The sequence below is a fragment of the Emydura macquarii genome, unplaced genomic scaffold (assembly GCF_026122565.2).
Source record: "Emydura macquarii macquarii isolate MOO-44397 ecotype Brisbane River unplaced genomic scaffold, CSIRO-AGI_Emac_v2 contig_1043, whole genome shotgun sequence".
Lineage (NCBI taxonomy): Eukaryota > Metazoa > Chordata > Testudines > Chelidae > Emydura > Emydura macquarii.
In genome coordinates this window covers 8,140,587-8,162,370 of record NW_027131180.1, presented here as the reverse complement: position 1 = coordinate 8,162,370, position 21,784 = coordinate 8,140,587, and the positions used below count along the sequence as shown (strand labels likewise).

The following is a 21,784-nucleotide window of genomic DNA, read 5'->3' as shown; positions in this document are numbered from 1 at the left end:
CTGATATAGACCTTTGTCTTGTAAAGACGTAAGTGCTTAACATTCAACACATGAGTAGTCCCATTGATTGAAGTGCATAAATCTTTGCAGGACTGAGGCCACAGTGATCAAAAGAACTAGATCCAATTTTGAAAAAGCTTCACTCCTTACATAAAACATTAGTGTAATTTGTATAAAGTACACATCTTTCTTTCAGGGTTGTGTGCATGTATTAGTTTTATGTGATTTTTCTGAGTTCTTCACAAGTGTCATAGCCATGCATGAGTAGGAGACTCAGATTAATGAGTGAAAAAACCCCAGCTACACTACTGTTTAAAGATATTAATTACATTTTATTTATTGCATAAGCTTAGTGCTCTTTTAATGCTATCTAAGAGCAACACCATGTCTTAAAGAAAGCCCTGATTCCTTTATCATTAGTGTTACATCAATGTAACTATTTCCGTGGGAGTTACTCCAGATTTATACTAGTTTAAATGTGATGAGATTCAAGTGCTAAAATCTGAATGCAAAGCGGATTTAAAAATAGTTTTAAAGATTGAAGACATTTTCTAAATTTCTAATCCTGTAGTGGATATTTAAAATATATCTACACTTGATCGAGGTGCCTTTTTATGCACTGATAGCTACCTCTGCTCATCCAATCTCATGATGACAAATTCCGCATCCTTAGTATCATTTTCGTGTAATTTTAAAAAATATTTACATGAAATATATATACATTTACAGGGAATAAATCATTACAATACTGAAGATGTGGAAATTGTCTGCCTGAAGGTGGTCTGACCTCATCACTCTTAGCTGGCATAGCAAGCAGTTAAGCGAACCTCTTTCAAGTGTAAATAAATTCTGTACATCCTCTAGGTCTAGATTTCACTGATGTAAATGGCAATAATGCATTTTCTTTGTTTTCTTTTCTTTTTTGTCTCATGGTAGTTGATGTTAGGCACTGGTTAGTGAAGCTCACATTGTTTGGGGGTTTGTTTCAGATGAGCATCCATATGTTCAGACATTTATTTATCTAAAATAAAGCTTCACTTATATGAAGCTTTGAGGCCTGCTGCTTTGTGACTGTCTGGAAGTTGCCTGAGTCTCTTTACTGACAACCAGCATAAGCCCAAGCCAGCCATGTGAGATACCTCTTTTGCCCCCCGCCCCCTTCATCTACAGTTAAAGGGTTATTTCCCCATTGCTTTGCCCAGCCATCAGATAATTTTCTGAGGAGGAAGCTAGAACTCTCTCCCAACTCCTTTCCCACTACTCGTTAGGATGGTACTGTGAGCTGTTTCAGAACCCAGCACAGTTGACCGCTTCCCTGTTTTATGTTCTGGTGCTTTAGTCTCCACAGTGCATTGTGTCTTGTAGAAGAATTAATTTTAAAAAGTGAGATCACAGCAGTGAGGATTCTACTAGTGTAAGGCCCTGCACTGAGAATCAACCAAAAGAAGGAAGTGTGTTGTGGTGTGACAAAAGAGTGGAGGCTTGTGGCAAGTGAACGACTGTAGTAGCAGTGATGTTGCGTCTCTTCCTCTAATTTCAGGAACAGGGAAGATTGGTGAGGTGAGGAGGATGGAATATCATCCAAGACTGATTTTGGGGAAGCTTGAAAAAAATGAATAAGTTCCAAAGAATTAGCAAAGCTTTTTAACCAATCAGATTTATGCCTTCTAGCTGTTTAACCAATCAGGTCATCCACCAATCAGATTTATGGCTTCACTGTGCTGACACAATATAGGACAATTCACAGTGATCTCCATTAAAAGTCAACATTAACTAATAGTGGTAGCTGAGATGCTACCCCCTATTCTAAATAAAGAGGAAATAATAATCTCAGATATTACTGTCTGACAACTATTATGTTGACTTTTAATGGCAAAAACTGTGTTGTTCCAGGTTGATTGATTGATTGGTTTTGGCTGCTGTGTTTACTAAGGTATTTTTATGGATATCTTCCATCGCCTGGTATTGAAGGTGACAGGAATCAACTATCAAAACACCAGACATAGTATTCATTAGTTATATGCAGAACACATACCTACGGAAAGATTCCTTTACTTCATTTAGGGGAAATCAGCAGAACTGATGCAATGGTGATATAAGGTGGGAAGGAATAAGTGCAATGTTAATTATTAACCAAAGCAAGTTGATTTTCAAAAGATTATGTTGACATGTACAAATTCTTTTCTAAAGAGGGGTGTAATAGCTGAAGTCAGAGTAAATTAAATACAAAGGAAAAGATTTATTTTAATTTCAGTAAGAATACATGCATTTTGCATAAAGAAGAGAAAATGAAGCATCTGTGCAACAAGTTTTACAGTATATTTAATAAATAGTTGAATAGCTTTTGCATGTTTGAGCTTGCATGTTTTGAAATTAACTATTAACTATATTTCCCCAGCTAGTCTAGTTGCAAAGGGGAGTTATATTTATTCAGAAACTTCTCTGCGAATTTAGCAAAGCTTTTATCTTTAGTTTCTTGTAAATTTTTGGATCCTTATAAAATATTGATTTTCTTGTTGCTAATGAAATACTTTGGAATTAATCAATTACATTTACATTGTTGCTGCTTTTATTTTGATTTTAAATGGAAAATGTGGTTTTGGTGCCCAATTGTTACTAGTCAAACCACTGAGGCTGCTGTATTGTTCTTTCAATTTCTTCTCTTAAGCTTTTCTTTTATAATTTGTGTGATATAGCTGTATAACTCTGACCAGAAAAATATGACTGCACCCATCCCACTCTCCCCAGCATAGCTATCCCAACATGCAAAAGGAAACTGAAAGGTCACTCCACCATTTTCTGGTTCGAAATGCCCTTTCTGACCATCCCTTGCCCACACTGCTCAGAGCTAGCAGCCAAATACTGCCTGGGTCTGCATTATAGTTCTGGAGGTAAAAAAGGCCTCCCCGTGGCTTCCATCACCTCTAGCAAACTCACAAATAGGGAACCATAATTCAGCCTAGAATGTCTTCAGTGTTTTATCCAAAGGTAATAAAATTTGCCATTGTTTTTCTTTAAAAGTTCTCCAGAAGCAAATTAAAGAAGGTAGTTACACTTATTTACAACAGTATTTTAACTAATCTAGGCAGGCTTGAGGACAGAGATTTAACAGACCTCTACTTGAAGGTAGGTTTTTTTTTTCTTTTTAAGTCTTATTGTTTAACTCTGGTCAGACAGAACAGTGATATTAACACTGGCAGGCACAAGTTCCTTGTTTACACTAGAGTCCCATAATTGCTACCACTTGTGAAGCTGCACCAGTGGTTATCCAGCAAAGAGAAACTTTAAGCTCAGTGTACCCAAGAGCTTGAATAAGTGGGTGCATAATTTTCAGTAACGTTGGTAGATAATGCTATTACATGCACTTTGATAGAAGAATGAACTACATAGACCATGCAATGATCTACGATAGTTGTTGAAACCTGTTCCCACTGAGTTCAACAGATGTTTTGTCACTGATTTCAGATATTGCTTAATTTCCCCTGGGCACAGACTGACTGAGGAGGCTTTACTGTTTATAGCAGTAGTGTGTTGTCAGGTTTTTTTGTTTGTTTGTTTTAAAATTTTGGCTAGTTCTATGAATACATTTGCAAAGCATCAGTGAGGTGATCATGCATCAGAGTTCAGTATAGTTTTTGATTTCAGGAGCTCAGGAGAATTGAGGGATTTTTTTTTTAATATTCACTCACCCAATTGGGGTTATTCGCCACTCTTGAGTGTCAAAAGCTTGGGGTCATAGACTCATAGACTTTAAGGTCAGAAGGGACCATCATGATCATCTAGTCTGACCTTCTGCATATTGCAAGCCACAGAACCTCAACCATCCATTCCTGTAATAGACACCTAACCTCTGGCTGAGTTACTGACATTCTCTAATCAAGATTTAAAGACTTCTGTGGGTTATCACAAAGTACCAACAAAACCTTTATACCCATGCCAAGCCATTATATAGTCTATCTGTCTCTTTCTAGTGTACCTTTCTATCTAGTTTTTATGCTGCAGTATATAGTTTTTGAGCCCCTGTAATGCTACGTAATCTGAACATTTAAAATAAAATTGGTAATATTTATTGTATCGTTGAGCCTATAAATCCATGCACCTGTAGGACTCAATCTTATATTGTACTAAGCAATTAATTGTGTGCCGAGAGTCCTGGACATGTTGCCAGATCAGACTATCTTGTGAGTCAGAGGCGAAAAATATAATGGCTGCATTTAAAATATCTCTAAGGTTGATCTAACATATTATTTATTTGTTTTATTGTAGCACCTGGGAGCCCTAGTTATGGCCAGGAGCCAATTGTACACTATACAAACACAGAACAAAAATATAGTTGGTTATACATGGAAATGTCACTGTCTTCATGTCTTGAGATCTTAAAGGACTGGAAGCAAGCACTGACGCTTGCAGCAGAATCTCTCATTTCCGGTTGAGCAATAAAAAATTCCCATTTTTAGCTCTGCTGGGCTACTGATCACTGCTACAAGACAAGTCTTTTCCACACCTCAGCGCAATGTAATTTTTGGGGAGAGGGAGGAGCCTATGACAAAATTCAACATTTAGGAGGAAGGAAGGAAACACTTTTGTGGAAGTTGGATTTAAATTAATAATAATGTTAATGGTGACGCAACTGTTTGAAGCTGCACCGTGGCTTTGTATGTTAGAATAAGGTCTGAGAAGCTGGATTAGTGAGCAGAGTGTAGGTGAACCTGTCGAATGTGCATGATAAATGCAGTTTATCACATGACTCCACAAATGATCTCATGGATATTATTTCCATATCTCTGGAGTGAGTATGTTTGTATCCACACATGTGTGCGCACACCTACCTTTCAAAGCCATTTAAGAAGATAATTGTGGAACTGTGAGACTCGGGTTTCACCACCAGTTCAAATCCAATCCAAAGCAGCAGTGTTCAAAGGCGGTTACCATTTGGTGTGTGATATGATTTTGTGGTTTCACTCGAAGTTCATAATATACAGCTGTGGACACCTCAAAAACCCACCTCCACAGCTGCTATCCTGGTGTGTAGACTTAGTGGAGGCATATAGTTAAGGGACATGGAGACTCATTACTCTCCCATCCCTAGCCATGGCCCTCACAATTAAAGAATGATGCACCTTGATAAGGCTTGCACTTACAGTTGCTATCCTGTCATTAAATAAACATTTTAGTCTCTCCACAACTGTTAATCATGTGCTTTCCATAAATACTAAGCACCCGATCCAAAACCCACTTATGTCAATGGAAGGACCGGGACATTTTAAACAATTTGGTTCTGATGTAACAGTCTCCAGCAGCTATTTGGAAAAACTCTGTGGAAGACTATAACAAATGTTTTATGTTGCTGCATTTCCCTTCAGAACTCAGATGGATTTCTGTAGGGTTTATATTTTGAAAAGAAATATGGCCATCAAGTCATGAATGCCTTTTACCTTGGAACTTTCCAGGAAAGTAACCAATGAAATCAGAATTAAGTCTTAGTAGGCACACTTTCTTCTTTCTTAAATCCTCTACCCCTCTTACAGTACTTCTTTTTTGATTTTGTGATCACCGCAAACAGCTGATTACTTCAGGTAGGGTGTTCTAAAGAGTATAAATCTGCCAGCACTCTAACCCATCATTGGATGTCAGGTTTGCTCCACATGGTATAAACCAACTTTTTTTTTTTCTGGCAGTAGAGTAACTTGTTCCCTCACCACTTCATATTGGAATGGGCATGTATTTCACAGGCAGGTTTTTAGATAACATCCATTCAGATGAGTAGAACACCTGTGTGATCTTAAGAAGAGTGTTGCTGGGATTTCTTTTAGGCATATGTAAGGGTGCATGGAAGTTTGATCAAGAAATTTCAAGTAGTTAGTTGTATTAAGTTTCTACAATGCATCTACGCATTATAAGGAAATGTGTCTTTTATTCTTTAATATGTAAAAAAAAAAGTTACATGACTCATTTAACAGAAAGCTTGAAGTGCTTTATTTTTTGTGTATGCGTGCACATAATAAATATATGACAGACATACACTTTAGCCGTTCATATAAATTAAAATGCAAGTTATAGTACTAGAATCACAATAGTATTAGAATCATTGAGTAGTGTTTAATTATGTGTCTTCATTTACTAGTCAAAGGAAAGGAGAGGAAAGCTCTTTTGCAAGAAACCATGGAGTAAATTTAGAAATTGCTGAATCAAACAGACTACTGAGGAGGCATTGATCTTTGTGTATAAATTCAAATACTTTTATTTTTTGTCCTGTTGATTTGACAGTCTGCACTTCATGGGATGATAATATTTTAATAATACTAATATATGTTTCAAATTTCCCTGTGTTGAACCCTTTCTTTTTTAGATGTTGTACAAATGGAATTTATTTGTAATTACCTCTAGGTTGTGAACTGGAAATTGCATTAAATTATAACTTTATTTAAATGTTAAGAAACTAAAGGAAGCATTCTGTTGTATATCTATACCAGCAAACTGTTTATGAAGAGACAACTGTTGTGATGACTGAAGATATGACTGTGGAAACCACTTATGTGCCTTCTGCATACCTGGCAGAGATCCTTCGACTTCTGCAAGCCTTGTCTGAAGTGGAAGATCTCCTTAACTCTCCTGATCTACGGGTTAAGGATTGTGAGGATCTCTTCAAACAAGAAGAGTGTCTGAAGGTAAGATGCAATTCTTTTAATAAGAACATGCACACTATTAATTTATAAAATATGGGGACGTTGCAGAGGTCATTTGTTTCACCTTGGCTTTCGAAGAAGGGTGGGGAGACTGAGGTATAGGTTAATATATGGGAATGTTAGTATTGAATGATGGTCTGCTGATTGTATTGCATTTTGGTTTAGTAATTTTTACATAATTGTCAGGCCACACTAAGCCTTGCCAACATCCAGTCACTGTGTATCCTGTGTATGTGGTACACACTTGAAACAACTCAAACTAAAAACCAAGTCAAATTTTTACATTATATTTCATGGCAGATCTTAGAGGCTTATTAAATTGGGGGATAGATGCTGTGTTAGCTGTATAATTACATCCACTGGGTAGAAAATATTGTCAATCAAAAACTAAATTCTAGGCAAGAAAAAACAAAAGACTTTACAGGAGAAATTATGAAACCTGGAAAGTCACTAGGCCTGATTGTCCATCACTTCCACTAATGTAAATCATGTGTCGTTCCCTTGAATTTGGTGGAGTTACTCCTTTGCTGTAAGAGGAGAATCAGAAGCAGTATTATAAACTGAACTAAATGAAGAGTTTGTCAGTTTTTACATAATAATGTTTGTGTCAGAAGGAGTCTTTTTGTCACTGTAAAAACATATATGTATATGATCATAGCACTTTCAAATTGTAACAGGGAATGAACGAAAGACCACATTTTATCTTTGCATTAAACATTATCTGTATAATTCCTTTAGCCCATAAATGATTAGTTATATGCTCCTTCCACAGTACAGGTAAATAAATAGAAAATTATATATTTGTTAACCCTAGGAAATTAAGATGTCAGCCTATTAGTAATGATATTATACCCATACAATGACATATGAATAAAATAGTGGAGAAAGAGATGCTAATACATGATTATATCTTGTTCAGTAGATCTACATTTCAATAGTCTTGAAACAGCAGTAGGCTATTTCTTAACCCACTTGTAGTTAGGTTTCAATAGATTCAAGTGCTTCTAGGTACTGTATATAGATTGTCCTTAATCAATTTCTAAAGCAGACAACATGCCAATGTTATTGTCATTCTTTATTTTAAGTAATTGCTCTTGTTAGAATGGTTTGTATATGCAAAAATGTCATAAAACATGGAAATCACTGCTAATGAGCTACCACTTGGTCCTTGTTTGTATGACTAGATTGGTTGGAGGAGCAGTGACCCAGCAAAAAGTTGACTGGCAGTTGAGTGGCTCCCTATTAGTGCTCCTTAATGCCTTACACTTGTGCTGTCTTGGTCTGATTTACATCCATAACTAATCACTTGTTCATCCACATATATTTGATGTTATTCTAGCTGACACCAACTTTAATGATATTGATTACTGTGGTTACAAGTAAGTATTGCCATAAGTTTAATTTAACTGAGCTATTAAATTGTCATGAGATGCGGTTGTGGGCACAGTTCCATCTACTTCCCAAATAAATCTCTCGAAACAGGCAAATGGATCTTGCACATTCATGGGCTTTTGGAAGAGGTATAGTTTTTTTCTGAGCCTCTTTAATGAATATTTATTTCCTAGTAAAAGCATTCATCATTGTCATTACCCTGCAGTAAAAATAGAAAAGTAGTGCATAAATAGTACAGCTGCTGGTTGGGGAAGGCTTGAAATTAAATTGTGGTTGATTTTTATCCCTGACAGATTTGCATTAATCAAATTCCAGGACTGTAAGAGAGATCTCTGTGTTTTTAAAACCAATTTTGTGAATTTTTGTTGCATTCAAATAATTAGTTGCCATTTTACTTAATATGTTTTAAAAGAAAAACAAACTTGTGCACAAGAAACTTGCAATTATAACTGCTTTGAATAATTTTCATGTCAATAATTATGCATGATGATATTTAAATGTAGGTTTACTTTAGCTGCTATGGTCAATCAAAACTATGAATACACTGGAAACATCAAGAACAATAACAGTTGTTTTAATCATTGATTTGGCTGATAATTCTAACATTGTCTATTTATAGCAGAGAGTGAATGGAAAATGGCAAAATGTTTCTATAATTGCAATACAAGTATTGTGTTAATGTCTCACCTATCTTAAATTATAAATATTGCATGCATATATTTGGTAGTTTTTTCCTATATTCATTTGCAGGAATGTTTTCCTCATTCCCAAGTTTACTAAATGGAAGGATCTCATGGTTAGGGCACTTAAATTTAATCTCATTAAGGCAATAGTCACAAAATTTGCATGACCTCAGCTGGATTACTTACACTTTCAGGCATGTGAACCTATGACTTCTGTGTTTTGTACTTCATGAAACCCACTATCATTGTTTTAACAAATAATTAAAAAATGACAGTTCTTTAAGAAGAACTCCTATTAAATAGAGTGGAATTACATTTCATAGATGAGAGTATTGGAGGATTAAGTTACTGAGAGACTTTCATAATAGGACATATTAAAAGAAAATTACAAATAATTTTGGTTTCCCTTGCTGCTTCTTCTAATGAATGGTCATATTTATATTTGGATACAGGCTTTCTCCCTCTGAAGACAGTTTCCTGCACTTTAATCCTAATCCTGTGTTTTTGATCTCTTAATCTTCCCAAGTGGAACTGATTGCAATGCCATAAATTCACCACTATAATTTCACTGCAGGGTCAGACAGGGAGACAAAATGGGCAGTGTGTAGGAGAAAGCACAAGAAAATCTTAGCTAATTACTAGCAGTGGCAATGGAAACCCTAAACACTGCCTGAAAGGTAAATGCATTCATGGTTTTATATAATATACTAATACTTATATGAGTATGAAAGTCTGCCTGAATTGTAAAAAGAGAGGGATTAAAAAAGTGGTGTATAAAAGATCAAGTAATGCCCTGTTTTATGTCTCATGCACATCCATTCATTGTGATTGGGGTGCCTGGGATATAATAAGAGGCAATGGCCCAAGATGGGGTGGGCTTCTGTTTCATTTAGAACATTCGTTTTCAGACTGTGGGGAATGCTCACCTGAGAGCATGGGATGATATCGGAGGACTGAGGTAGGGCATGGGGCTGCAGCCAGCTGGATGTTTGGTGGGGGAAGGCCAGCAAAAGGGGGAGAGAGAGCTCAGGGAGTCCCTAGCAGTTAGGGAGGTGGGAGTGCAGCCCCTCCCCACCCCACCGCACCCTGCCCCAGCAGCCTGCTACACTCCTGCTCCCCAACCACTAGGAGCTACCTGCACACTCTCCCCGCTGCTGCCCTGCCCTGGCCCAGACACCTAACTGGCGGCAACCCTGCATATTTTAAACCCTCTGCAACCTGGAGTCCAAGAGACTTTGGGTGGGGGGGGAAGGAGGGTGAGGAGCCCTATCACTTCCACACAGTGCTGCCATGGGCTCCCCTGGGGACAGGATTAGCTGAGTCCTGCCAATGCCTCAAGCGTGAATTGCCCACTCCCTGTGGTGAAACACTTTGTGCCCTGGGTGCACAGGAATTTTTTTTGTGCGGGGGGGGTGGAAGGGTTGCTGTTATGTGACTCCCGTGAAGAAGGGTTGTGCAGCAAAAAAAGTTGGGAACCGCTGATTTAGAACTAGATATATATTGGTTAATAGCATTGTAAGTGAAAACTAATACTTAGCAAATGTGAATTAACATTTTCCAGGTAACAGAAATGTCCAGTCTGAATTTTATATCTATGTCTATAAAAATGTATCATTTTAAACTGAATTCCTTTCATAGTATGCCACTCCAGTACTCAACCATATTTCAGCCTTGAAACCAAATCTTTCCTGTTTTGAGGCTACTCGGCATGTACAATTAAACTGTACACACATCAGCGCAGTCATTGTTCTTACAGGCCTTTCTTTGTTTCTTTCATTGTCTTGCATTTAGTAGGAACATATTTTATATTAAGACCTGAGTCTGCAAACATTTATGGATAATTTTTTTCCATGAGTGGTATCACTGAAATCAATACGATTAGTCACATGAGGAACATTGCTCACATGCAGCAGTGTTCGCAGAATTGGGTCCATAATATCTTAAAATATCCTTACCTAAGATAATATTTTCAGTCAGCCTTCTTGTAAACTTATTTCATCCTTTTTTAAACCCCGGAATCGTTTCTGCTCTACTTTATGTATAATCTCCCTTCTCTTCTCCATTTGATGCATGATAAATCTTGTCCCTTCAGATATTCCCATTTTATTCGCACATCCAGCAGCTTTCTTATTCCGTCCTTGTAGTGTAGCTCATTTCAGTCTACACCAAATGCACGTTAATCACTCTGCACCTACCATTCTCACAGCCAGACTACTTTCATAATCCTCTTTAAATCTACTGTATTAAAAAAATCATCACGTTAAATATTATGATTCAGTTCGAGTAGAACTTTTACAACTGTAATTAAGTTGCAGATTTTTTCCCTGCCATTCATGAGTGGTAAAAGATGTGTTTTTGCCTATTTTGACGTCAGTATAAAAACTGTGAGATATGATTACAGATTTAGTATTCATGTAAGGACAATGCATCATCCTACATGTATTTTGTTTGCCAAAAAATTATTTGCATTTTGTGAATGAAATTCACATCTGGATCATATCAAGTGATCCCAGGCAACAAATACAGGAATCAGGAAATACAGCTTAATGAAGAAACACTAAGCATGAAGTTTAAAATGGTTTTCTGCTGTAGCTCAGCAAAATCTAATTAACTACAACTTGGAAGTCAGAGTGATTGAATACACTTCCCAACTTGATCTATCAGTAATGTAATGTTTGGTACACAAATGGCCGAAGAATTGGATTTGTCCAGCGTGTTGTCCTCAGCTGTCAGATAAAGACAAATTCAAGATAGTGAAAATGAACTGGAGTTAGAGTCTCTAGAGTTCTGATTTCTCTTTTTCAAGGGCAATGAGTTGGATCCACTCCCCAAAGGCGGCTGTCACTTCAGCTGCTAATGGGTTTCTCTAATCCTTTATTCTTAGAAATGAAAGTTGTGTGCACTTTTGTTAACCAGGTTACGAAATCTCCCAAGGCACTCTTGATATCTTAAACAACTTGAAGTGATTCTCTTCATCTTGAAAAATGGAAGGGGTATGTGTATGTTTACATATGCACTTTCTCTCTCTTCCCTGGATCACTGGATATGATCCAGCTCTGAATTTCATTAATGAAAAGGCAAATTTAATGTGCATGTAACCCTTCTGCCAAGCAGAGCCAGCAACAGCAAAGGGCTGGGTTCTATATCTAGGGATCCCTGTCAATGGCACAACACCAAACTGGGTTGAGCCCACATCCAGTCACCTGGGAAATCACACACTATCCCCTGGGCACCCCCAAAAGGCAATACTTCCCCTCTCACAAGCACAGATTCTGAGTGTAGAAAGTAAACCTTTTAGTAAAAGGAAGGAAGTAACACAGCACTGGTTTTGGAGCCAGTGCAAACAGAATTAATAAACTCAATGAGCCGAACCCACCCCAGAATATGGGGGCGTATCCTTTGCCTCTCCCTTTTTGCTTTCCCCTGTACTGACTGTCATAGTTGCAGTGTCTACCTCTCGGTTGGGGCTCCCCTTCTGTAGGCTCCTGATGGACATGGGCTTGACCAGGCCCTCTCCACTACTGCCTCCTGCCACCTCTGGGCCTTGCCAAGTCCATGCTACTAGCTCCGTCGTATGCGGGTGCCACCGTCTGCAGGTTCCCGCCATCTGCAGGCGTTGACTACTCCTGGCTCCCGCCATCTGCAGGCACCGACCGCTCCTGGCTCCCGCTGCTGGTTGTCAGTCGAGGTTTCCCAGTTCCTCTTGTGATTTCAGCTCTTAGTGAATTTCAGTTTTCAGCTCATGGGAAAATCTTCTGCTGACACAGGAGCAATGTTCCTGCTTTTAGCAGTACAAAAGACTCCAAGAGGAATAATTAATTCTACCTTTTAACAGTGGAAGGAGATAGTCAATCCATGCCTGAGGGTAGCCCTTTGCCAGTGCTTGTGTAATCTCAAAAGGAGACTTCTCACCTCCTCCCTACTGCCCTTACAATGCTGAAACAGCCGTCTACCATCCTTGTTGGGCTCTGTTTAGATGAGAGTGAATTTTTCATCAGAACCGGCTAAACACAGATCTGAAACCATTTGTTCATACAATCGAAGGACAACATTTCATTACCCCTGCAGTTAACACAAAAGTGATCTGTAACCCAATATCAGCCAGACTGACCATTTCCCATCAGCTCAGCACCTAGTGCACTTATGCAATATGCTGAGCACTTAATTGTACTCATGCAAATACAAAGCCCATGAAAATAAAGTGCCCCCCTTTCTGCTGCTGAGCAAGAGGAGTGCCACTCAAACCTTGCTTACATGCATTATATAGGCATCCATGTTCTAAATAAAAGGAGATACAATCTAGTGTATTGTAATGGGATTGTATGCCCCACATTGGTAAAGAAAGTAGCCAGAGAGCAATTACTCCACCAGGTTGCACCTGCAGGTTGGCTCTGGCCCAGTTCAAAATGAGGCCCAGCTGGGGGCAGAATTAAGGATGAGTCTCAGCTAAGAGAAGCAGGGTGACTAATGAAAGACAGGGCAGTAGAAGTGATGCACTGGGCCTTGGGATCTTCTCCCAAGAAATGAGCTCTGGCAAAGAGCCGGAAGACAGTGGAAACACACAGGGGTGGAGTGAACTCCTGTGGTTAGCCTTGACGAAAGGGCAAAATCACAGTAAGGTAGTATTGAGGTCAAATTTCCAGAGGAAAGAGACATGAACACACATGCAGCCTTGGAGGAGATAGACAGAAGCCCAGTGGTGTACCATAGGTCTCTGGTGCCCGGGGGCCAAGCCTGCATTTACCCTCCCCCCGCCTCATGCACCCTCTCCACGCAGGGCAGGAGGGATCCTGGTGCCATCCCCCAGCTGACCCAGAGAGGGGAGGGGTCTGTATCTCTGGGGGAGAAGACCTGGGGAGGCGCAAATGCAGGTTTGGCTCTGCCCCAGCCTGCACTTCCCCACTGCATGGTCCCTGTCTCTCCCACTCCAGCCCTGCTGTGCAATGCTGGCTCGGACAGGGGCATCCACACCCCCTGGCTTAGGAGCCAGGCTAGCCCTGCCCTTCATGACATGCTTGGGGGAGAGGGACAGAAGTGGGAGCAGCCGCCTCTTTGCTTGCTGCACCCCTGACCCATCATGAAGGGCCGGCCCAGTGCCCCACACTTACCAGTCTCTCCAGCCCCGCAGCCCAGTGCTGGCTTGGACAGGGTTGCCTCACCCCCCAGCGGGGGGAAGGTACACCAGGACAGCCTTTCACGATGCACAGGGGGCGGGATGCACTTGGAGGGTCCAGTGCCCCCCGTCCCCTGTGCGTTGTGAAGGTCCGGCCTGGCACCCCAGCGCAGGCTGGCATCTGGGGGCCTGCCCCCTCCTCCTCTCCTTGGTATGCCACTGCAGAAGCTAGGCTTCTTGCAAGAAAGCCCTGACTCACTCACTACAAGAGCCCAAGAATGGGTAAAGAGTCTGTGGAGGAGTGAGCCCAGAGGAAAAAGGGCTCTTAAGTGCCTCTAGACAGATTAAAATAGGAAGTAAATCAGGGAGGCAGCAAGGAATCTGAGGAAGCAAACCTCAGCTGCTTACTACAGGGTCCCTGAATTTGAACACACAATAGTGGGAAGGCCTGGGTTCCCCTACCAGCTACTGAGGAAGGTGGCATTAAAGCCCCTTGATATAAGGGTTGTAAGGACCACTGATCCTGCAGTCAGATTGAAGATCTGACATAAGGTCATTGGCCAGTTGATTCGTGGGACTCTGTTAGCTTAGAAGGAGTGGAACTGAACAAGGCTTGGCTAGAGAACCTAGACACAAGACAAAGCAGACAACTAGAGGGCTAGCCGGAGTGGCTGTCAGGAGGCGCATTGGAGGAGAGCCTTTTATTCCACACCGAGCCACAAGGGGGGTGCAGCAGCCAGCGAGTCATGCTTCCACATGTATAAATGGGGATTTATGTGCCTTACGTCAGGCTTCCAAGTCTGAACATTTTGGCTTGAATTTTTTATCAAGCAAAGAGCATATCATTTCTTTGTGTTTGTTTTTAAAGTTTTGGAAACTTGATCTATCTTCATAAATGATACAGATCAAAATATTCAGACTTGGGAGCCTAAGGTTAGGAACATAAGTTAATATTTAGATGCTGAAATAAGTTGTCTAACTTATTGTCTAAGAGACACTAAGAGTATAAAGCTCCTTCTAGGGTCAGAGAGAGCTGTCAGTGCTTAGCACCTCTGAAAATCAGGCCACTTATTTAGGTGTCCCTTTATTGACTGGAGTGTCTAAACTTAGGCTTCCAATCTTTAATATTTCAGTCACATTTCCCCCTTTTTATTTATAATATGCATACTTTTAGTAACAGAGGAGTTAAATTCAGGATGCTGTTACTTTAAAATCAAGATATATGGTCTTGGTAATAATTGAAAGGGACAGAGGTGAGGGTCACTCTTGTGACTCATTGATGTCTCTCAACTTCAGTATTCATAATACTTAATTACTAATTTTCCAAGGCTTAAAGAGACAAGTTCTGGAGTTATAAAGGCCTGCCTAAACCAGAATGGAGTTCCACCCAAGATGCTGCAGAGGGAAATCCTTACGTTGTATGCTGTGTTCAGACAGTTCTGCCATGCTATCTGGAGGGTAGAACATATTCTTCATTCCTTAAACCAGAACAGAATATGTATACTGCTACTTCCCATGCTATTTTGTAATTGTTGCTTCTCCACTCTGTTAAATATAAGCCATTGTTCTCAGGATCAGAGGAGTTAAATCGCTAGTCATGGTGGAGGCTTTAAGAAGTCTTCTCGCCTTTATATTCCCAATACAGTTCCTCCCTTTCCCTGACCATAGGAACTGCTCCCTGCTGGTTCTCCTGGGGGCATATGCCACCCCCAAAAAGCAGAGAAGATAGAGTCATCACTGCATGCAAAAAAGGGATAAATCTCCATTATCCCAATGGGTGGGTGCAGCACCCTTGTACTCTGGGGAGCTCTGAGAGAGATTCTTCTTCCCTGAGGAACCGCCTCTAATACAAATCATTTGCTTAAAGCCATAAACAAGCTTGTATATGTTAGTGTGTTAAGTGATTGTGCTAAAGCCACGTAAAAATGGCCTGTCACTGAGTGATAGCCTTCTAAGGGGTAACGGGTCTAACCTCATTTGTGACTCATTCAGGCCTTTTCTCTATGTGAGCAAATTTAGTGGAGCCACATGACAGGTAAGTCATGTGGTTAAATTAGGTCAGGACTGGCTATAGAAAGAGAAGCCTCCAGTGAGGCAAAACAGGAGATCAAAGGCCTGCCTACTCACTTCTCTCAGTCCAGGGGGAAAGAGGCAGCTCAAAGAAGCCAAGTGAGGGCTGCAGCTTAATTATCAGCACAGATCCTAGAAGGAGGGCTGTGAGAGTCCTTACCTAAGGAATGCCTGCATAGGTAATGGCTACACTGAAATGCTACATTTTAAGTGTAGATGTACCCTAAATTCCCCTCAATTACACCTGGGCAGTTGTATCTAGTGTTTTACCTGTTTTTAGAAAAGTTGCCGGAGGTTATCCCAAAAGTGACACCAATGTGTCTTAATTATCTGAATAAATTCATTCAGGTAGAATAGTAAAGTGCTTAGATGGACATGTATAGTGAGTACTTTTTTGCTCTAAGTGGATTCTCAGAGCTCAGAGGGAAACTGAGGTGGAGTGTCTGCAGGGACATCCCAGGTCACAAACCGGGATATACCTGTCAAAACACATTAGAAGGAATATCTTAAATTACAAACAAACATTCATGGGCTCCTGTCATCATTATGGGCTCTTCAACAAAAACATCTGCTCCTGGTGAAACTGTAGTCCAAAACAGAAACAATGTTATTCTGTATTAGGGTAGAGTTAAAGAATAATATTGAAAATATTGTAACATTAGTATCTAAATCAATGGTACAGCCTCACTTGGATACTGTCATTTTATTCAGATATAGAGGAAATAGAAAATGTTCAGAGAAGGACAATAGAATTGGTAAATACCTTAAACCATTAACATGGATATATTCTATTGATTTCAGCGGGGATTATTCATATGAGCAAGGATTTGCAGGATCAGACCCTTACTTGGTTCCTGTTATACTATGTTGAGTTAGTCTAAATTAGAAGCATATCCTTCAAATTTGCTGAACTGAGGGACATTGAACAAGGAAAGTTCACCTTTTATCTGATTGCAGATGACAGAGAGATGAAAAGATGTTTTGTTTTGTCAAATATGATTGGGTACCTATGTCTCTTTCTCAGAAGCTAATAATAAGTAATTGCACTTTTCTCTCATTCTATCGAACACAGTGCTACATATCTGGCAATTGTGCTTAAATATCTGTTTCTGGGGATGAGGGGAAGGAAGAATAACAAGAAGAAATTTAGTGTATGACCAGCTAGGATGTTAACTTCTGTGGGCAATTTTTTCTATTATACCTCCTTTTGGCATGGTGTATACATTGATTGCACAATGTTACCAGAATTGTTAGGATATCCATATTCCTAATGATCATATGAAATAAAAAATATAAATCTTAATGCTCAGTGTGCAGTTTTCACAGGATTCTGTAACAGCAAAGTATCTTCAAGAGGCGGGGAGGGGGGACTACCCAGGCACTGTTGGACGGATTCATGGGACGACACTGACAGAAACACTAGAGAACAGTCTGTTCACATTGATTGTCCCTTTTCTTCTATTTCTGGTGCCTGAAACACAGACCTCCAAATCCTCTGTTGTTAAGTCCAGTGCATACTCTTTGGGACTGAGAGGAAAACTGATTTTCTTTTTGCCTGGCAAAACAGAGCTACTAAGGTTTAATCAGAGGGATTCAGAGATTTATATAGTGCTAGAGGGAAATTTTAATTTTCCTTCTGCTTCCTCCAAAACTGCTCAACCCTCTTAGCTTCCTACTTCCTTCCAATCTTGCTGGTGGTGTAAGAGTGCTGTCACCCACAAACTGCCAGCTTGCTCCTCTCTTACAGTCTGTCCAATCAGCAGCAATCCCCACTCTGCCTGAAATCCCATACTGGGGAGGGAGCCAAGCACCAACCAGATGAACCATCTCATGTTACACAGAGCTAAGAAATATCACTCCATGGCTCTTATCAGCTTTCAGCTTTACACTCAGCCTGAGGCCATATAATTCAGAAGAAAGTGAGGGAGAGAAACAGAGTTGCAGAGCAATGTGGACAGAGCCTGGGCACACAGTGGGGGGCTAGGGAAAACTGGCAGTAGAAAAGATGAGTTTGACAGGTTGGAAACAAGTACCAAATGTGGACTCTGTAAAGCAGGTGCATTGGCGAGACTGATAAATTTCAGCTACACCCATCCAAACCGAACTATGACAGAGGGAAATACGAAAAACAAGACAGAAAGCAATGTGTGTGTTTTTGTGGCGTTGAAATTTGGGAGATGCCCTCCTCAAGATATAGGAGTGTATGACCTGCCTGAGAGGACACCACAGAATGTCTGGCTAAAATGTAAAATAAAATGTTCTGTTCATCCATGTTGCCCCTGTAATAGGGCTGAAGATGGTGTACTATACAATACTGAGGTGTTTGTGAGAAAAGACTAGTTTTTCAAGTTAGATGTTTATAGTACACTTGCTTGTCTTGTAAACTGTGTTTTGTAGGTCTCTAATATGTATAACGTTATATGGAGTTTTTTTTTACTTTTGGGTTATTCAGTAGAAAACCAAAATTTGCAGCCGTCAATGCTGTGTGAAGACAAAAGAACAGAAGGAAAGTTGTGAATTCTGACTGTTAGGAGATTGACTGATGTGCCAGACGAGGTCAGCTGCTTCAGGAATTAGTTTTCTATGGCACTCAGGTTCATTCCATATTAACCCATACAAGGAGATGTCATGCTAAGTTTGTTTGTTTTTTCACTTTGTTTTTATGCTGGAGTCACTTACATGCCTTCTACCCTGCACTGGATTTTTCCAAACAATTCACTGATTCATGTTGTTAAAAAAAAAAAAATGGTAGAGCTGAAAGGGGAAAATAATGTAGTAGAGTGGACCCCATCCACTGTATGGTTTGATGCCTTCATGAGTGTTTTATGCCTTTTCAGGAATAGGACAGGGAAAGAGGGAGATGTTAAGAAATCAACCGAGTGCTTTTCCCTAAATATTAATTATGTCCTTCCCTGACACTGGTCAAGAAGAGCCAGATATTTAATAATCCCCAGAATGGAAAAAAAAATCTTGATATACTGATATGGTTTTCCCAAAGAGCGTTTGGAAGAGATCTCTCTGAGAAGAACCCTAACCCAAATTAGGATATTTAGGGAGACCCCTCAGCTATCTCCACTCCATCTCACCTCCATCATTACAGATCCTGACTGGGTTGTGGAAACTCATCCACAGAAGTTTATTGGGTTTTTAAGCATTAAGATGTGGAAGTTTAATTTTTACTTCATGCACTCTCTTTTTGGGTTTATCCTATTGTAATGTCCTGTGAAGTTCCCCATCAGATTACCTACTGAGACTTTGGGCACACTGAGGAAGAGATGGCTGTCAGGAATACTCGAAAGTCTAAGTAAGGAAACTGAAAGGGATGTTCCCAGGCATCCCAGAATTTACACTGAATCCACAATGAAGCAGATTATTGGAGTTTCAGCAATATTCTATAGCTACTCATGCATGATCATTTGATAAATTTTGAGTCAAGGTGATACAGTGGGGATGAGTTATTCATGTCCTCATCACAAACACCCAGGGATCCTCAAAGCCTGAGTCTGCTAGAATCGTTTGTTTGTTTCTTTGGGGTTTTTTTGCCTCTGAGTATTGCTGCTTAGGCTGCAATTCACAATTCTGCCACTCACAAGTTTCCTCCTGGCCACTGGCCACCAGGAGGGTAGTGCAATAGACGGTTTCATCTACAGACAGCTGGTACTGTGGTGGCTGAAGCAGGGGTCTTACATTCACCTTCACCTGGGGGTAGCCCTCCCCCAGCCAAAGCAGATGTGAAATACCTTGTGGAAGGACAGAAAGGGAGGAACAGGAACCTCTTTGATATGAGAAGCAGCACTGGAGGAGGACTTCACAGAGGGAAAGTTAGGGAACAGATCACAGGGAGGAAGAGAGGTTAGAGGTTCATCAGCACTTGTAATGTGCTTTGGGATTCTTGGACGGAAGACAGAATAGAAATAAAAAGTATTGTCTATATATTACTTTACACAGTATACTGTCAATCCACATAATTCTCTGTCGCAGGATTTAATGCAGTGACTGGATGGATAATTTCAGTACCACTGACAACATTTGGAGTTCTGAAAGCTTAAGATAATAAGGCAATTTAAAATATGCTTTAAGAGCCAGGAAACAGTTTTATCCTTTTCCTTTTCAGTCCCCCAATGCACAGCATTGCATAGCTGGGTGCCTTATGGAAGGTTTTACCTTCCTCTGAAACATCAAGAACTAACCACTTCTGGGACAGAGAGTTAGACTATATGGCTCAAATTTCTGATCTAGAATGGCCACCCGTATGGTGTGACCATATATGGCACATTCAGCAAAATTCAGTGTCAGTGGTACTTGCCGTATTAATTATTGCAGGCTGTTCCATTGATATCTGTGGCATGTTTACTGAACTCAATATCTCACATAACAGACTTGCAGCAGCAGTAAAACAGTTAAAGGTCCATCCAGAAAATGAATGTGCATTGGTACTTACAGGATCATTTCTAAGCAAACTTGCTTAACCAAGTGGTGTTTTTGAAAGGATGTGCAATTTAAATTAAAAAGAGGTTTTGTTGTGTTTCCTTATAAAAAACTGAGTTAAAGTAGTAGTAACCTTAACACACATTATTTCCTGGGGAATTAATGACTTCTGAGGTTAATGGCGCTCTTCTTCACCTCAAACCATCAGCTCTCCCAACTAGTTATTAATTCCCCAGGAAATGGCTTGTGCCTCAATCATTACTGCTTAAATATTGTAGGACTGTTACCATTGTCAAAGCTATTATAGTGGTTTAGTTTGGCTTATTTGCTTTTTAACAACAGCTGATGTTTTATTTTTCTCTTCTAAAATTTTGATATTGCAGAATGTTAAAGACAGCCTGGGGAGATTCTCAGGTCAGATTGAGGTTATTCGCAGCAAAAAGACATCATCTTTGCAAAGTGCTACACCTGGGGAAGCTGCAAAGATACAGGAAAAACTGACTCAGCTTAATTTCCAATGGGAAAAAGTTAACAAGATGTACAGGGACCAACAGGCGTAAGTAACTTCTTTACATTGTTATTTATGATGAAGATCACTAACATTTAGTTTACTGGTGCGATTGCCGCAGCTTCTGTTATCTAAGCACTGGAACATACATAGATCATTTTTAAATTTAAATTCAAAGCTATTTTGTAAAATCTAAAAATATTTTGCCCAATTGCCACTTGTGTCGCACTTTATATATACAATGCCATGGGTGTGCCTGGCTATTTGCAGACAACTGAAAATCATATACTGCTCCCCTGAATATTTTACAGTCTTAAGGCACCAATCATATAACTTTTCCATGCAAGAATACGATTTGCACCACGAGAAAGTGCTATTGATTTCAGGTCTGACCCTATGGAGGGGTACAATTTTGAAAACAACCCCTTCCAGTTTTAGGGATGGGTTACAGGTTGCAGGATTATCCCCCCCACTTGAAGTCTAAGGAATGTGGCTGGAATTGGTAATAATTCTAAACCCACAATAATCTTGTTAAGTGCACCCACTATGTATTAGATATTACACAGCAAGGGAAGGCAATAAACAATAGCACGGGAAAAGGTAGTGGAACACTAGTCGATGCAGTGGTGATCAACCATGAAATCTATTTATTTAAGTACATATATTTTTATTTTGTTTGGAATGTGGAGTTGAAATCCAGGTTATGGTGGGCAAACCTGCTTTACTGATTTGTCTGGCTTATGAAAGTAATATATCATATGTCTAGCAATCCAGTAATTCATTGTATGACCCATATACAAATCTATGTTAAAAGATTTTGGTATTCTTTAATAAAATGTCTAGGTTCCTATAAGTCTTTCTTAAAATATACAGTTAGATGAGATACCAGATGTCACTGGAGATG

The 21,784-nt window shown here is 39.8% G+C and overlaps 1 protein-coding gene across 25 annotated transcripts in view; it reads left to right on the top strand.

Moving 5' to 3' along the window:
• Positions 1 to 21,784, top strand: part of DMD (dystrophin) — a 1,854,857-nt gene that overhangs the window by 909,984 nt on the left and 923,089 nt on the right. For all 25 annotated transcript variants that reach the window (XR_010919130.1, XR_010919131.1, XM_067545076.1 and 22 more), the window contains 2 exons: positions 6,474 to 6,668; positions 20,756 to 20,928. Coding sequence is in view for 23 of the 25 variants with exons in the window: in XM_067545076.1 (XP_067401177.1) it covers positions 6,474 to 6,668; positions 20,756 to 20,928 (368 nt within the window). In the remaining 2 variants the exon portion in view is untranslated. The remainder of the gene's footprint in view (positions 1 to 6,473; positions 6,669 to 20,755; positions 20,929 to 21,784) is intronic.